Below are 17,656 nucleotides of genomic sequence, written 5' to 3'. Positions count from 1 at the left end.
GTGATTATCCATGCATACAATATTTACACATACCAAACGCATTGGCCATCATGTCGCTTTAATAAACCAGTTTTAAGCGGGCCGTTCTTGGAGGGAGCCGTTCCTTACGCAGTCGGAGGGCCACAGCAGGGAAGCACTATCCTGTGATTTGGTCTCGAGCCATTGAGTTTTCATGTAGGAAAGCCAAACTCATCACAGCGCCCCCCACAGTTTAACACGACCCGACTGGCACCAGATCAGAACACAGAAATGACTGGCATTCCCAACCATTGTTCATTTTGAGATGCTTTTACTCTTCAGTTCAAATTGTAAAAGCGAGCATCCCGCTTCAGAATAGGCTAAAACTGCGGCTCGCTAATGAAGTGCGCATGCAGCGTCCTCCTTTTTGGCAACAGACAGCTATCCCTTTACGCAGATAATGTAATCGCAGATATTAGCACGGACCTCAAGCAGGTGCAAGATTTTAATATGGGTAGTGTCACAGATAGTTGAGGCATATGAAAATAGCACCCCATAAATCATCATCAGCTGCGTTCGTGTAATTATGCGCATGCCCGTGGTTACTTGCAGTGCATGTTTGCATTTTAATGTGATTAAGGTGTTAGCAGTGGAAGGAGGCTGACGCTAAGCTGAGATGATCCAGAGCTGTCTTTAGGATGTGCATATTTTTGAGAGATGTGGGAGAGGGGGTTAATTTTTATGCAGCAGTGCGGTCGTTTAGTTTCTTTTCCTTATGTGGACTCTGGCCATTTATATGTCTGACATTTTGCTCATAGTTTGAGTTGATATTAAAAGAGCAGGAGTCAGAACAATTGTGCAATATGCTTGCACTGCAGTATATTCTTATGCCTACAAAAAAGGGACGAGAGGCATAGCAGCTTTTACTGCACACTTATGTTTGTCGTCTTTGGTAAACTAAGGATGAAGAGTAGATCATGATTAGGAATGCTAAGTAATGGGAGTAACACAAATGCTGTTTTTTCTTTACAAATTGCAGAAGAAAATAACCTCAAGTTGCAAGTCTGCCTTTCTTGAATATTCTACCACAGTTCTGCTAATGAACACAATTTTAATGAGAAAAGTGCTATAAAATGCTATTGCTAGGAGTTTAGCCTAATACTAGGATCTTTGGAATCCACTTAATGCTAGAAATGAGCTTTTTGTGGTAATAATGTTAATATTAATTATTAGTTCTTACAATCTTAACGTCAACAATGTATTAAGAAACTCACAGGCTCATATTTCATTCGCTCTTCATCGTAGGTGGTGTTATGTAAGTTTCACATTGCAACTAAGTTTCTATGGCGACACTATTTAGTCAAAACTTTTTCATAACCACTACTTAAACAGATTTTGAACTGATGGTATAATCAGAAATAAAATGAAGAGAACCGCTACTTCATGCTGAAAAGTTGAGATTATGCTTGTTTGATATGTTTGTGGTGGGGAGGTCCATGTTTAGTCTATCTCTATTACAAGTCTAGACATTAAATATTTTTGGTTATTTGATCCAAGATATCTTTGAAATATGAGATGAGAGATGTTTAGCAAACTAGCGGTGTGAGGTTGGAAGCACAGTTAGATGGAAATTCATGACTTTGGGCAGAATAAAGCCTTCAGCTCTGCATCAATATTTTGTAATCTTTCTGAGTTCTTCTTCACATTTCTTTAGTTTTGAGTTTTCTCTTTGATTTCTGACTTTGTTCCCACAAGAGTTTTTTTTTCTTTCTTCGAAGATGCTTATGAAGCGAAAAGTAACTTTCCCAGAAAATCTAACTTAGACTTCAATCAATGACTATTTATGTTACGTGGAGAAATTTAGGATTTAAAACAACTTAGAAAAAAATCTGACGTAACAGCGTGATGAAATCCATCCAGTTCAGAAAACTCTGACCTTTGTCTCTAAAATGGTGGGTTTAGATCATCCCACTCTTTTTAACTTTGTTGGATTCCCTCCAGGAAAAGTTTTAAGAAAAAAAAGGGCAGTGGATTGCATGAAGCATCTATCTGTCAACAAAAAAATCTGTCTAACAAAGCACTGAACCAGTTACTGAATGAAAAAGAAAATCTCCTGCTGGCAGTACGGGAATCTTGTTAGCCTGAATTTTGATATTTTGGCTACAAAACAAAAGAAAAGTTTGGAACATGGCAGCAGGGATTTTTCTCCTGGCTGTGATTATGGAAGAATCCATCTGTCATGTAAGGTAAACTTCTGCTCTTGTCGAGCCAAAACAAACAAAATGTGTTGCCAAGAAGCATAGGACTGTAGCCCCAATAACTCTGGAAGAGGTGAGTTGTGGGCTTGTAACCATGATGAAAAAAAAACAGTGTTAACTCTGCAAATTCCCCCAAACCTACACAAAGACAGGTCATCCTTGTAGAAGTTGTCAAATTGAGGCAGGGATATGTGTTTTTGCAGTACATGCTGCATTGTGTTGCACCCAAAACCTTCATAAATGAAACAACGTAATTCAACAAACGAAAACATAAGAGGGATTCAAGCTATAGCAGAGCCCTGCAGCCTTGTCAAGGTTGAACTCAAGGAGCAAGGTAGAGACGTACTGTTCCTAAAAATCAGACGGGAGATGACTAGCCTTCTGTTTTGATGTTCTTCTTTTTTCCCCTCTCTGACATTTCTGTGTCTGAAAACGACACATGCACTGTTAAAAAAAAACCTCACTCAAGCTAACAAAGCGACTTGGAGCCAGTCCATTTACTATGTAGACCCCAGACTCCATAAAATGTAAAGAAACCTTTTCTAAATCGGAGAGATTTACAAGGTGGTTGAGGCTCAGCAGGCAGCAGCTGTTATTACGGGAAATGCATCCATCTATCCTGACATTTCACTGACACCAACCTGAAAATTGGTTCATATTGTAAAAGGAAATGTTTTTTTTAGGAAATTTAGGTTGCATTAGTATTGCCAAAGTAGGTAAAAAGCATTTATGAAGCACTTTTCAAAACCACAGTCACTTTACAGAACCAAAAACACCGAGGACATGGACGTTTAGTAACAAAAATAAACTAACCGTGTTCACATCGTAGAAAATAACATAAAAAAACAAAGAACAAGTTTTAAATCAAGGTTTTGATTAAAATCGGTTAACTTTTTTTCTGGTATGACGCATATTTGTCTTTTATAAAACATGAAAGTCGTGTTTAAAATTTTTAGCTCTATCCCTAAAAACACATAAATCTTAAGTTATGCTAAATAATTATCTTCAAATGCCTCCTTACATCTTTGCTTCCTCTTACTCCAGTTTTCAGCTTACTGATACTGAAAACGACGAATGTTAGGTTGTCTTCACTCGGTAACAACATCCACTGAGAGGAGTGTTGTTGTCATGGTGACCTGGTAACACTTGGTATCGTGCTTTTTATGTTTGAGTTTTCGAAAAGTCTTATCACTTTAAGAAAAAAAAAAAAAAGATGACAATTTAAAATACAACTAAAACCCAAATTATTAATTCCCCCAGCAGATTGAGTTTTAAAGTTAAATGTAAATTTACCCATTTGGAGCGGTTCAGCCACAGTCTAGACTTGAATCTGATGGAAAATATAATATTTACTTTTTATACTCAACACACATTTTATCCATGGTGTTTATGAGAAAGCTGCTGAGTCATACATCCCCATGATCCCGCTGGATCGATTTGTGTGATGTTAATCACAAAGTAAGCAGTGAAGTGGGATTTGTGCCGGCATGTTTATTGTGAATTTAGGGTCTGAAAGACTCTTATTATGCCTGAAAAATGAGCAAACATTCAACTCATAACCAAACACTTATCTAATGCTGTATTTATGAGGTGCAACACGCTGTGACTGTAGTTATAAAGTCTCTATATGCTTGTAAAATCTCTTTAAATTAAACCGTAATGGAACTTGTCAATAGAGATGAGGGATACGTCTCGGTTCTCGCTGATGTTTTTCACAAATTCTGGCGGGCAAGACAAAAACTCCGCCTGACGCGGTTGTCATTTCATTCCAGCAACCACTTGGAGAAGAGTCTTCAGCTTCTGATGGACAGGGTGGACGACCTGAACCAAGACATTGTCAAATATAACACCTACAGCCGCAACCTGAGCAAGCAGCAGCAGCAGAAGCACCAGGTAACTCCTGCAAGCAAACTCGTACATGGCGAGGCTTTCAGGGAAGCAAAGTGCCCACACCACCCACACAGTGAGCCGGCAGGAGCAGCAGGCACATCAGCGTACCAGCATGCATATAAAGACGCTTTCGCTCAACTATCACACTTATTCGCAAACAGATGCACCCACAGTCCCATTCTTAGCAGGAGAGCAGCAGGTTTGTGTCTGTAGGATGTGGACAGAACCAAATTGAAGCTGTAATCACGGCAGGGAAGAAACGGCTATGCAAATCCCCAGATCTGAACATCTCGTTGTGAGTGTTGCATAATTGTGCTTATTGACATCAGTGTCGAGTGAACATCAGTTTTTACACCAATTAACAGCAACAAAAATCAACACTTTTTTTAATTTTATTTTTTTATTAAAGCGCTTTAGTTTCTTTTTTTTAAAGATATTTTTATCTGATATGAAGCCAAGGTCTGTTGTTTCGACACATTAAAGTAGCTGACAGGATATCACTTCAAACTCAGCCATTTAAAATGTGTTACTCCGCTGAGAGCAGGATTTTAAAAAAAAACAAAAGGCAAGACGTCTAACTTTTTCCAGACAAATGAGCACCACCGTGACAGCTTTTCAGAGCTGTGAACTCCCCTTCAATGTGGCGAAGAGAGATTTCTCTGAAGACACTTATTAGCGTAATAAACTAAATGAGTGTAGAAGAAGCAAAGCACCAGCAGTATAAGTAAAGGCCAGGCGACGGCAACCGGTCGTCACGAATCATTTCTGTTACCTTGAGTTTACTCTGATAAGGTCGCATTGACTTGTTGTAGCTGTCATAATGTAAACATCCCTCTTCCCACTGTAGCTATTCATGTGTGTCCACAGCAGAAGGTTAAATACCGCAGGTAAGGATCAGAAATTATTAAGAGCAAGCAGAGTTTATGGATATAGGGCTGTGCAAAAGTATTCATTCCCCCAGTACTTTTCATGTTGTTTACAACCGCAAAATTCAATGTATGTTATGTGGCAGATCAGCACAAAGTACTACATAACTGTCAAGTAGAAGAAACTGAGTAGATTTTTTTTTTTTACATATACAAATCTGAAAAGTGTGGCATGCATGTTTATTTTTTGGCAGGACCACATTTTGCTACAGATCTTTGATGGAAAACCTGGAAAAGATCTGACTGCATGATTTTACTCTATCATCTAATTTATATAGTAAACAATTCTTTAAAACAAATTTCACCTTTAAAAAAGAGAAAAAAGTTATTCTTTCATGTAAGACAATTTCTGCATCTGACAAAATTAGATGTAACACTTTAAAGTATGAAGCATGTGTGTATAGTGCCGCCTTCAGCATGACAAAAAAGTAAACTTATTGTTTATGTATTGACAGATACACAGGATGTACGTTTGCATTTATTTAAAACTAATAATAATAGTAATAATGATAGAACTAATAATACTAATACAATAATAGGAATTTTAACTGTAAAATAATTTGTATTTATTGGATGGGTTTTTCAGGAATTTGATTTATTTAGGTACATTATTTACACAATTAAATGTGTTTGAAATCAAACGGAGTAAAATTTATTTGGGTTTCTGAATAAGTCTGCACATTAATACCTGCAGGCAGCTAATCAAACATGTGGAAAGGGAAGGAACTTGTAATAGACAACCTGCCCAACTTCAGAAAGTATTTAGGACTTGGAAAAAATATATCTCAATCATTTTTTTGTGCTTATCCTCAGCTTTGAGGAGTCTCTGCCCCTTCTCCACTTTGCTGCTGTGGTTCATAATGAATCTCACCAAGCAGCCAGACCTTCTATGTAATCTCTTAACTTGACGTACTTTCATACTTTAGACCACTCTAACCTCTGAAAACTTGGCTCTTTAGAGAGCAAATGCACACTCTGCCCACCATGTTTGAAATGAAATGGTAGCATAGATGGAAACAACTAATGACTCAAGCCTCACTGGTTTGAAGGTAAAACACACATTCTGCTGCAGACTGCAGACTGCTCACACAGCAATATGGAGGAAAACCGTTGTAACTTTTATCAAAATAAAAAGATGAAAAATTAGCTATATAAGCGATACGGTGAAATCTATTAGGTAACTGAATTCTTGTTGAATACAAATCTTGCTGTTCAAGACTAAAACCATGTATTCATATCTTTCCACTTTTCCACTAATTTCTGTTAATCTATCGCCTGCACGTCCAAAAGCTATATTCACGTTTCAATTTGTAGAGCGACAAAAGGCGGGAAAAGTTTCAGGAGAACGAAGACTGCTAAAAGGCTCTGCAAACGCCGAGCTTGCTCTGAGCAGGAGGTGCAGTCACATCACAACTTCGACTTGGCGTAAAAGCAGGAGCGAACGCAATTTCAGAAAAATAAATGCACTAACGGAGTGAAAACATGCGCGCACACACACAGTCTGGGTGCACATAGTGCCATCTGCAGCTACAACCTCCGCCAGTTGCATCATAAACATCTGGCAGCAAATGGAAGCCGCCAGCGTCACGCGGCAACGTGTATTGTTCGAGGAAATGAGAGCATAGCAGCTCACTGTGACTCACTGATGTGCGCACAAACATACACCTACGTCGAACGGCTACATTATTCAGTCATTAGTCTGTGGAAGTGGAAGCGAGAAAATGTCTGAGGTATTAATGTTGATCCGGGCTGAGTCACCGCCATCGTTTTATCATCAAGCAGGAGATAAAGTTACAGCCAGCTTCTCGCCAAACCAGGCAGAGTCGGATGAAACGTGGATCCGTAACTATAGGCAGAAGTTTATGAACTCTCAAGAGGAAGCGAATACGTTTCATCCTCTGACTTTTAGAGCATTTGAATCCATCATTCTCCATGTTTCTCGTCTTATCAGTCTCCCAAGCTTTCCTCTTTCACTCTTGCACCCAGACTCATATACAGTATCACACAGACAAGCCCTTCTTTTATAGTGTCAGCTTTTCCACATTTCACACGGTACCCTATTATGAACCAATAAAGCACACAGGGAAAAGGAAAGTGAGCTTCTATTAAACCTTTCAGACATCTACGCTGCGTGCCCCTTGTAATCTTGTGCTATTGACCCTGCTGCTTCCCGGACAAATGGAACCTTATTAATCATCATAGAAAGTTGCAAAAAGCCATTGCGCTGAGGGGGCTCCATTTTTCTCCCGTAGCCTTCTGTATTTGGTAAATAACAGATTCCTCGGCACGCGCGATCCGCAGCCAAGTTGGGTCCTTTTGTCGCCGGGAACGTGTGGCTCCCTCCGTTTTGATTCATTCGCATCCAAAGGAGCCTGCGCCACACTTTGCTGTCGATTAGGTATGCTGCAGTGTTTTAATCCGCTGAACTGAGGAAGCATAAATTGTGCCTAATAGAAGATTTCAGCGACAATTAAAAGATTTACCAACCCGAGGAATTTTTTTTTTTTTTAAAGAAACGCGTATAAGGCGAGCCAGAGCAGCTGAAGAAGAGAGCTTTGCCAAAGAGAGGTCGTAAAAAGTTCATCGGTTGAAGCTGCCATGACGTCTGGGTTGTTGTGCCAAAAGGAAGGAGGAAAACTGGCAGGAGGATGTTTCAGCAGTTTGACGGGGAGGTTGTAGGAACCCAGTTTAAAAGCAGAATACAGACGATACACTCCCTAATGGGAGTGCTGAAATGAATTTTTGAACAGAAAAGATCTGGGCCAAAGGTGAGCAGAGGGTAATTGGGCTTAATCTAAATTGTGGCTGATGCAAACATGCCCTTTGAGATGAGCAGGAATATGATATTCTCTTAATTCCTAAGCAGCTGTTGCTAGAAGAGAACTCAAAATATTCTTATTTGAACCAAAAGCCAGTTTTTAGAAAGTAAACCTAAGATCTCATATACATTAAACCAGAGGTCAGCAACCTTTATGAATTAAAGAGCCGTTCTGCTTTCAGGCCAGCCAAAAAAAAGAAGAAAAAAAGACTTAGTCACAAATGTCAACATGACTTTTTGAAATGGAAAAAAAAGTTTTTTATTAATTTAAATAAATATCTTCTTTAGAAACATTTTTATTTTTAAAGAAGCACCATTTCATCTCTAATTTTTAGAACTAAAATAAAAACATTTTGCAAGAAGAGTATGGATATTTTTTTTCTGTTGCATGGAAAATAATGAAATGATGGAAAAGCACATAGATTCTAGCGTGACAAGAAAAACAGACCTAAAAGCTTATTATTGGTACTTCCATTGTCTTTTGTTCTTGTGAAAATTTAATGCAAATACTTGCAGGAAAAAACCTGTTAAAACCCTGCATTTGTTATTACATCTATATTTAGAAGGTTAGCTGTTTCTTTTTATATTTCAGCCAAAGTTATTAAGAGCCATTGTGGACGGTTCAATAAGCTGCATGCAGCTCCGGAGCCTCAGGTCGTTGACCCCTGCATTAAACGATGATTTTGTAGAAGTTACTAAATAACTTCTTCACTTCTTTCTGTGGCCAATTCAAATTGATAAGATGTTAATTTTCTGCTGTATAATTCAATCTGGATGCTAATTGTAATTTGAAAGCTGACATTGGCTGTAGTCTGAACGAGATGATCAGAGGTCTTATGAGGGCATTCTGACTGGGCGAGACGACCTAATGGGAACGCGGTGTGCTTGGAGAACGAGGCTGTAATTAAGCAGGGTTTAGATCTGTTCCCCCCTGCCAAAAATAAGAAATAAAGAAAAATACACAACTGTTTTTAGCTTCTGCAAGTGGTGTTAAAAAGTGTTTGCCCCTTCCCCAATTGTCTGTCTATTTGCATATTTGTGACACTTCAGTGTTTCAGGTCATCAGACCAATTTAGACATTAGTCAAAGGCAACACAAATAAACACAAAATGTAGTTTTTAAACGAAGATGTTTATTACTAAGGCACAGCCCTGTGTGAAAAAGTTCAAGTCAACCGTTTTGTTTTGCCTTTGTTAATTAGGAGGAGCTTATTGAAACCAGAAAATCGTCAAATTAAAGAAATATTTTTTTTAAACTTTAGATGAACAGACTGTAGCACTGCTGGTCAGATTAAATCATTCTTGAAGCAGGACAGATGTCACAGGCTGAACATGGGATTACATCTCATGTCTTCTCTGCGTTTTTATTTGTATTTCTTAAACCACCGGGGAGACCGGGTGAAATTAGTCTTTAGTGAAGTCAGTGCAAAGTGCGCTACGCATGCGGGCTCTTCTCTAACCCCTTTAGGCCAATTGAATTGCATAAAATATGCCAGATAATGACCATTGATCAAACCGAAATAGTTGGTAGTTATGGACTCTCACAAGCAGATTTCCTTACAGTAGACTACTTCTAGATCAGAGAAAATGACTTAAAATTATTGGTTGTTAAAGCAGGTACACAGTGTCCTAAACTTAAAGGGGAAAAAATGGTTAAGTAGGTAAAATAGCATCCATCCATTAGCCAGTGTAGCACTTCGTTTCCATGGGGAACTGACACAGAATGGTAGATAGAAATCATTACTGGCCAAGAAGTCATCATAATCTGATTTCCTCCTGCTGCCTGGGCATCGAGAGACATGGCAGATGCCGTTTGAGCTCGTAAAATCTGAAGGAAGACTCTACTATCTTGATATAATTTCAACAATAGAAACCAGATCTTATTTCACTGGGGTTTTTAGGGAAGGGGGTAATGATAATAAAGTACGATAATAAACATTTCAAAACAGTCTGTAGACTGATGAAACTGAGAACACGCCATCGTGTCCAGCAGGTGCTTAAATGCTTCTAAATTTACAGAAAGAGGTAAACACTACAAAATGCAGGAAAGATGCTGGAAGATGATCACTTTTCATCATCAGATATAAAGCATAAACTAACAAGAGGCTTCAGTCCAACTCCATTTCGGCAATGACTTCATAAATGTGCTCTTTGCAGAGCAGATTGGGTGAAAAGGCGGAGGGTGTCTCCTTTGTTTTGCTGACATGAACACATTGGTTCGGTATTAGCACCAGGCTTTTAAAACTTTAATTTCCAGTAACGTTTAGATACTTCTCGGGAACTGTAAAGCAATTATTCGCGGTATAAGGGAGGAAGACGAGCGAAAAGTTTTGCACATTTCCATTTCAGTGATACTGTCATGCTGTGCCACACGGAGAGGAGGAGGAAATAAAAGATCAAAATGTTTCTTTGTTTATCTGATGAACCTGTACAGGTGCATTGTGGGATGTTTGGTTGAAAGCACTCGACTTGCTTGAACCCCAGCTACTTCCTGTGTCTGCTCCAACCTTCCTCCTCTTCGCCTTCATCTTGCCAAATTAACAAGGCTTTTAGGATCTCCGGAGACGTGGCACCTCACTGATTTACCGACTGTCAGCCCGCCACAAATCACTCCATTCCTGTTAGCACTTATAACTCTTCTGTCTCCGTCTCCCCATCTCTGCTTTCATCACTTTGTTTTTTTACTTTTCTTACTTTGTGCTCTCCGACTTTACGCCTCCCGCTACATTTTTTTTTTATTTTTCTGCTACCTCTCTCCGCTTCCTTACCTGCTACATTGCTACATTTATTTTATTATTTCCTTCGGTACTCCCACACCTTCTTGTCGTCATCTCATGCTTCCTTTCCCCCCCAACCTTCTGCTCCCTCTACATCTGCCCCCACTAATGCCCTCCTTTGTGGGCCCCTCTCTGCAGTACGTCCAGAGGCGGCAGCAGGAGAACACCCAGCGACAGAGCAGAGGGGAGCCCCCGCTACCGGAGGAGGACATCAGCAAGTTGTTCAAGCCCCCCCAGGCGCCGCCGCGCATGGATACGCTGCTCATCGCAGGTACGCACACACACACACACACACACACACTCCAACACTCTGAAGACTTTTGTCACCTGCATCAGAGGACCACCCCCACCTCTCCTCTCTAAATTCCATCAGCCGCCTCTGCTCTGCTCACAGCAGCTCAGGTTCTGTTTAGCAATTATCTCTGCCATTATCTTAAAATTAACATTAATTTAAAGTTTATTGGCTGAGTCTCCAGCTCAGCCGCCCCTTTTTTTCCCTGCTGTTTGACGACTTCCAGCTCTCCCCCCTCTACCCTTTCCGACAATGATCTGACCCAATCGTTTACTCCGTTCACCGCTAATTTGTTGTTGTGCTGCTTTTTTTCCTTTTCTTTCTCCTCCCCTCCTCCGCATGTTTGTGTTTGTACAAATGCTCGTGTGTGTTTATGTACATATGCTTCCGGGCGTGTGCGTGCGTTGGGGTGTGTGGGGGCGTGTGAATGCATGTGGCAATCCTCCAACAGGGCAAATTAACAACTACTGCCAGAACGTGAAGGAATTCACCTCGCAGAACCTCGGGAAGCTGTTCATGGCCGAGGCGCTCCAAGGCCAAAACTAGAGGAGAGACGAAAGAGTGAAGAAGCCGAAAGACAAAGGAGATGCGAAAACCGCCTCGCCACCAGCTGCAGGAGCATCACTCATCTTTTTTTGTCAGCAGAAATCTCCAGTTTTTTTATGCTTACATCTGTGGGAAAACTATGTCTGACACCTTGTTTTGTTTCAAATAAAATCCTGCATCTTTACGTTTCCTGCCTCCTTGTGTGTTGTCACAATAAACCATCCTCTTCTAATTGGACCGACGGCAAATTGTAAAACTCAAACCTCGGGGATAGCTCTGCGTGTGGCTGTTTTCCTCCAGAATGTTGACATGCTAAGCTAGAGCTCCTTTTGGAATATAAAATAATTACACAGGAACATTGAAGTTGTTGTTGTTGTTGCCGGGTGCTTTTTGTCTGCAGCTCAAACTTTCCGAAGGTGGAATCGGTCTGTTGTGCTGCCTCGTGTGGGAACAACAGAACGGAGGCAGAAGCATGAGTCAAAGTTGAGTGTTATTTCTGAAAGAAGTTTTAGTTGAGGCAAAGACTTTAATGGGAAAACTCCATAAATTATTAAACAGGGCAATGTCTTCACAAATGGCTGACAGGGGAACTTGTACAACCTTGTGGAATAAGTCATGACTTCCACCATTTGTCTGTAATCTCCACTACTATGATATTTATATATACATCTTTTTCATTCATCCTACATCTCACTATTTTTGTGAGATGTTTCTATGAAACACTGACCTCCAGTTTCAGACATTTTAGTTCAGTTTTATTGGTTTATGAAATCATGCGGTAAACTCTCAATAGAATTGAAGTCTGGAGAGTTTATTGGCCACGCACCCAAAATTTCAGTGTTTTGTTTTTATTGCCAATTTGTTCTTGAGTTGTTGGCCAAAGTTCCTCTGCATTGCAGTGCCTTTTGGGCAACATTGTGAGTGAGCCTACTGTCTCAGACAGGAGTTTATCCCAAACAGGGTTTTAGGAAGCATCACTGTTGGCTTGACATGAGACTCATAGCGTTCACCTTCTCTATTTATTTTTTTCTGTGGATGGAGCTCCCAAACTGTCTGAATGAGGATTCAACAGAGGACATAACCCTACGACACTCCTTGTGCAGAATGTCAGCATAATGTATTGCACACTGACAGTGTAAGCTTCTTAAAACGAGGCCAACATCCACATCTAAACCTGCCTGCTGCCATTCCTGCTCTGGTGGCAACCAAGTCCTTTAGTTGAAAACTACTGTTGAGACAATCCTGACGCTTACTGGTCTTGTTTTTTAAAAGTAACCGAAGCTCATGATGCTTTCACTAAAGACTGATTTGGGTTGAGTTTGCTGGCCTGTGAAGTCCTGTTGATGCAAACGAAGTCTGCATGTGTATCCTTGGACCTAACCAGTTGACAAAAAGTTGTTCAAGCACCACTCCATTTAAAGTATCCACTCTCCTCTTCTTTAATTCAGTCTGAATGACAGTAATATTAGCAGCCTTGTCCTCGATTACATTTTCCCTTGAATCCATTGAAGTGATTATATTACCGGTAGGTTATTTTTTAGCAGGGATAAGTCGGTGTAAAGTTTGTTTTTTTTTCATTTAAGTTTTATTAGCCATTAAAATTGAGCTGTTGAGATATTTTAATAAAAGATGATATCTGTCAATGCCAACATTTTTGATTTTTTTTTGTAACTGATACATTTTAAAGGCAAGAATAAATGATTTTTATTATAGCCATCAAAACTGACAACGTAGATACAGAACGAGGGTTTTATCGGTTTGGCTCTGGGCCTGATTAGTTTGTAAAGTTGCAAGTATGCGTTCTTGGGATGACCTCCAGAAGGTCTTACATGTTTGGCAGTAATTTATTTTGCTGTTCCACATAATGAACCAAATCAGTATGGATAAAAACATGAATGTTCAGGCTGATTTTTGTTTTTCTACTCCTGTGAAAAACTTTACCTTGCCTGCGCACTTCCGCCAGCTTCTAATCACACGTCATCTGCCAGAGTTTCTTCTGGGCTGGATGATGAAAATGGTTGGAAACCACTACCTTACATATGTGACTCCTGCAGAGTTGATCCTCCGCTTGCTTCTAGTCCTGCTGCTTCATCTCTGCGTGAACTCGGCTCCAACCTTGTTTCAGCCGGTTAAACCAGTTAGTGTTGCTTTCTGTAGAATTGAATTTTAGAAACTGCCAGTGAATATGCTGAAAGACTGGCAGATGTTTTACAAATCTATGATATTAGGACGCGGATGTTGCAAAATGTTTGAAAACTATATTAAAATCATAGGGGGAAATACGTACTTGATACCCATTTGATTTTTCAAGGTTGCGTGCTTTCAAACAATGGAGAGGTCAGTCATTTTCATCGAAGGCACACAACTGTGGTAGAAAATAAAAAATATCACATTGTATTTTTAAATTATTTGCATTTTACTGCATAAATTAAGTATTTGATCATCTACCAACCTGTCCACACACTCGGACGCTAATTTCTCAACTATTGCGAAGACCAGAGAGGGACACGAGGGACTCAACTGTAAACTTGCGCAAGTCTTGGATGAACTATGGGACGATAGGCGAGCAGCCTGGTGAGAATGACTTGCTGTTGGAGCAATTATTAGAAAATACAACTCAAGATGACTGTCAGTCTCTCTTGGATTGGGGTAGCATCATAAATGTTGCCTCATGAAGTATCAGCAATTGTGTTAAAGGTGAGAAATCAGCCTAGAACTACACATGAGGACCTGGACCCGAAGAGAGCTGGGAAGACCAAAGGTTACCATAGTAACACACTACACCGTCATGGATGATCATCCTGCAGTGCAAAAGCAACGTCCCTCTGCTCAAGCCACTACATGTCCAGGCCCGTCTGAAGTCCGCTAATGACCATCTGGACGATTCAGAGGAGGCTATGGAGGTCGTGTGGTCAGATGAAGCGAAAGAAGAACTTTCCTGTATAAACTCCAATTCCTATGTTTGAAGGATGAGTGTAATTTCAAGAACAGCATCCTAAACTTGAACCAGAAGGTGGAAACAATGCTTTGCTCTGCAAAAGGGAAAGACAGATGGGGACATGCATTGCAAAATGTGTGGCAAAAACTTCTTTCATCCAGTAAGAAGATGGATTACGGTTTGGTCTCTCAGCATGACAACGACTCAAAACACAGCCAGAACAACTAAAGAGTGACAATGTAAGAACTACTTCAACATTCTGTAATGACCAAGCCAGTCTCCAGACCTGAACCTAATAGAAAAACTCAGAGCTGAAACCCAGTGTAGCCCAGCAACAACCCCAAAACATGAACGATCTACGTATTATATACCCTGGCATTTTGGCACCTTCCTAAAATAATGGCCTGTGTCATTTTTGCCAAAAGGGATGCCAAGGTAGGGATTTTTATTCAAAAATCACTTTTGGCAAAAAATGACTTGGGTCATCACTATAGAACGGTGACGATTTGATTTGATATTTTAAAGCCCATTTTTCCAACAAATACTTTCAGTGCTCCTTATGGGTCCCAAAGCCTGGGCCCCATAAGAAGAAATGCTGTTTTAGGGTTAGGTTTAGGACTAAAGTGTAAATTGAGTTTAGGTTTAAGGTAAGTATCGGGGTTAGATTCAAGAATGATTGAAAAAGAAATTTAAGTCCATGCAAAATCCCTGTGAAGGTAGAAAGACATTCTGCGTGGGTGTGTATTGGTTGATCTACGAGTGTCTACATCTTGTCAGCAATACGGAGTTTCATTGATCTGAACAGGCCTCTGCTTTCTCTGGGTGACCAGCTGGCTTTAAAAAGAGCTGCGTGTACTTAAAAAGTAAATTCTTAGCACTGTAAATCACCCAGAAACAAACTTTAAGGATTTCTTCGAAGAGCTGCAATGGGGATCAGAGAGAAGACAGTCTGGTGGACCTGTACGCTTCAAACACGAGCAAAAAAGGGGAAAAAAACCACCTTCAACCTCCTCAAAACCTTCTTCATCCTCAACTTTCCTGGCTGCATAAAACCTGCACTGATCAGTAACCAGCCTGTCAAGTGTCCTTGAACATCGCATTAAACCTCCCTGCATGAGCGCATCGGCTAAATACCTCAAATGTAAGTAAGTGTAAGCTGTTCTTACGCTTATCCTCTGTAGCTTGCCACACATCTGAGATTTACCCCTGAAGCTATAAACACTCTTCTTCCTCCTCCTCCTCCTCCTCCTCGGAGCTCATCACCAGTGTCCATCCTGGCAACAGGGATCCTAAAACCAGCTCATCTCGCACCCTTCACTGAACAATCTCTGTTCAGTCCGCGGTGTCATAATTACCCTCCAGCGCCAGATATCCGCATGCATGGACGATCCTCTCTGGACCTGCATTTCGACAGCATTGTCCTAATCCAGCGTGTGATGTTATTTTACTTGTCATCAGCTTTGCCAAGACAAGTAATAACTTGTAGTGCTCCTGCCTGTCAACGGCACAATGTCATTAACAGTAATTACCAGTCAAGCAATATGATAAACGCTTATTAGAACAGTGACACTCGAGCCGGAAATCATTTCTTGTCTTAAATCAGGCTGGCATGAAGGAAAAATATTAATTTACACCAGAGGGCTTGGCTGATGTTCATTAATTAAGCTTTCTGCTACCTTGACAGGCGCACCTGTTCCTGTGATTGATTTGTTGTGTGATAAGATTTTCTGCATAAAGAAATTTTGTGGAGTTTTATTTTATTTTTTTAATTTGAAAAGCTGCGACTGAATTTGCGTTTGAACTGTCTCCATCTGAGTCAGCACAAAGAGATATTGACCTTTAAAGGTGAATTTACGATTATCCTTCTCACTCTGTATGAACCTTACATCTTCCCCCCCACCCCACATCCTCTAACTGGACCACTGTCATTATGTGAGGTCACGCAGACAAGACCCCCTCCTGCTGTGCACTGGTGACAAAGCTTCAAATGGTATTTAAGCTGACAGCAATATAACTTCACCTCAAAGTAGTTCGTGTAAACCCTGTTGTCACTGTGGGAGGGAAGGGCTGTCAAGGGCAATAGACGACAAACGCAAGGTGGTAACGACGCCTGTGTCCAACTTTTCCCCTCCTCCTTGCCCCCCCAACGCACCCCCATGAATGGGAATCATGTCATTGTTTCCTGTTTTGGGCACCAGAGCTCTAATTAAGCTTGCTTTAGCAAGTTTGAAAGACATATTTGATCAGATTTTAAAACCAGAACACCTGGCCTTTTTTTCTTTTTTGAAAATCACAAACTACCTTTTCACAGTTTTTTTTAAGGACATGTAGGTAATTTTAAAATGTCAGAAAAAGAGACTTGGGAGACAGAAGTACAGATGAAATTGTGATAGATAACATAATGTGTGACAGCAAAACATGAATGTCAAAAGAATTGTTGTTCTTGACAAACAATCTATGTTAAATAGTCTATTAATGTAAGGACAAGACACAAAAAGGAGAGAGTAAACACTCTTATGTTCTTCATACTGTTAGATCCTGCTAGGAAGTCAGACTGAGTTTCATTAAAGTGATTATAAAACAATTATATTCATGGCTTCAAGAGAGGGAACAACTCAAAGATGTGGGATGAGAACACAACCCAGGCCATGTTGCAGCAAGAACAGGTGGCATCAGTAGCCAGACAACTAAGGTAACTGTAGGTGTTGTTTGTGAGCATAAAGTTTCTCAAGTACAGAGTGCTGTTACCTTGGTTTTTGATGATTTTTCTTTAATGAGTGTCTGAACTGTACATCCAAGCCCAAGCCCTTAATTTGGATGATGAGAAAGCAAGCTACAGATGGACTTATTCATGCTGTTTCATGCAAACACTGCATGTTAAATGTTATCAATTGTCAGCTGTGTACTCAGTTGCCTAGAGCTTGTTTTTTTTTACTTTACTCTTTTTAACATTCTTCTCGACTTTAGCCATAAAAAAAAGAATGTAATTGCTATAGTGTGAGCTACAAGCCTAAATATGCTGAAAAGGAAAAGGCTGCAAAAATGCTAAACAGGACATAAGAGGGAGACGATATATAGTTGATCAAATAATCGGTCCTTTTTTCACATAATATCCCTCCAATTCAGAGAAATCTATGTATACATCTTTCTTCCTGACAGCCGCACCGTCATGGAAATGCAAAAATTTTCCAAGAACATTTCAGTGAAAGTTATCCACAAGGTCAAGCGTGAAGTTTTTCTCAATAATATGAGAC

General features: G+C 40.1%; 1 protein-coding gene across 1 annotated transcript in view; it reads left to right on the top strand.

The window, feature by feature from the left end:
• Window positions 1–11,645, top strand: part of LOC114142018 (eukaryotic translation initiation factor 3 subunit H) — a 76,538-nt gene extending 64,893 nt beyond the window's left edge. Inside the window, exons 6-8 of the mRNA XM_028013019.1 lie at window positions 3,989–4,109; window positions 10,765–10,897; window positions 11,370–11,645. Coding sequence (XP_027868820.1) covers window positions 3,989–4,109; window positions 10,765–10,897; window positions 11,370–11,464 — 349 coding nt within the window. The 3' untranslated portion in view covers window positions 11,465–11,645. The remainder of the gene's footprint in view (window positions 1–3,988; window positions 4,110–10,764; window positions 10,898–11,369) is intronic.
• Window positions 11,646–17,656: the final 6,011 nt, after the last annotated feature.

The sequence above is a fragment of the Xiphophorus couchianus genome, chromosome 3 (assembly GCF_001444195.1).
Source record: "Xiphophorus couchianus chromosome 3, X_couchianus-1.0, whole genome shotgun sequence".
In the NCBI taxonomy this organism is placed as follows: domain Eukaryota; kingdom Metazoa; phylum Chordata; class Actinopteri; order Cyprinodontiformes; family Poeciliidae; genus Xiphophorus; species Xiphophorus couchianus.
Note: the sequence above shows the minus strand (reverse complement) of the source record. Positions and strands in the feature narration are given on the sequence as shown.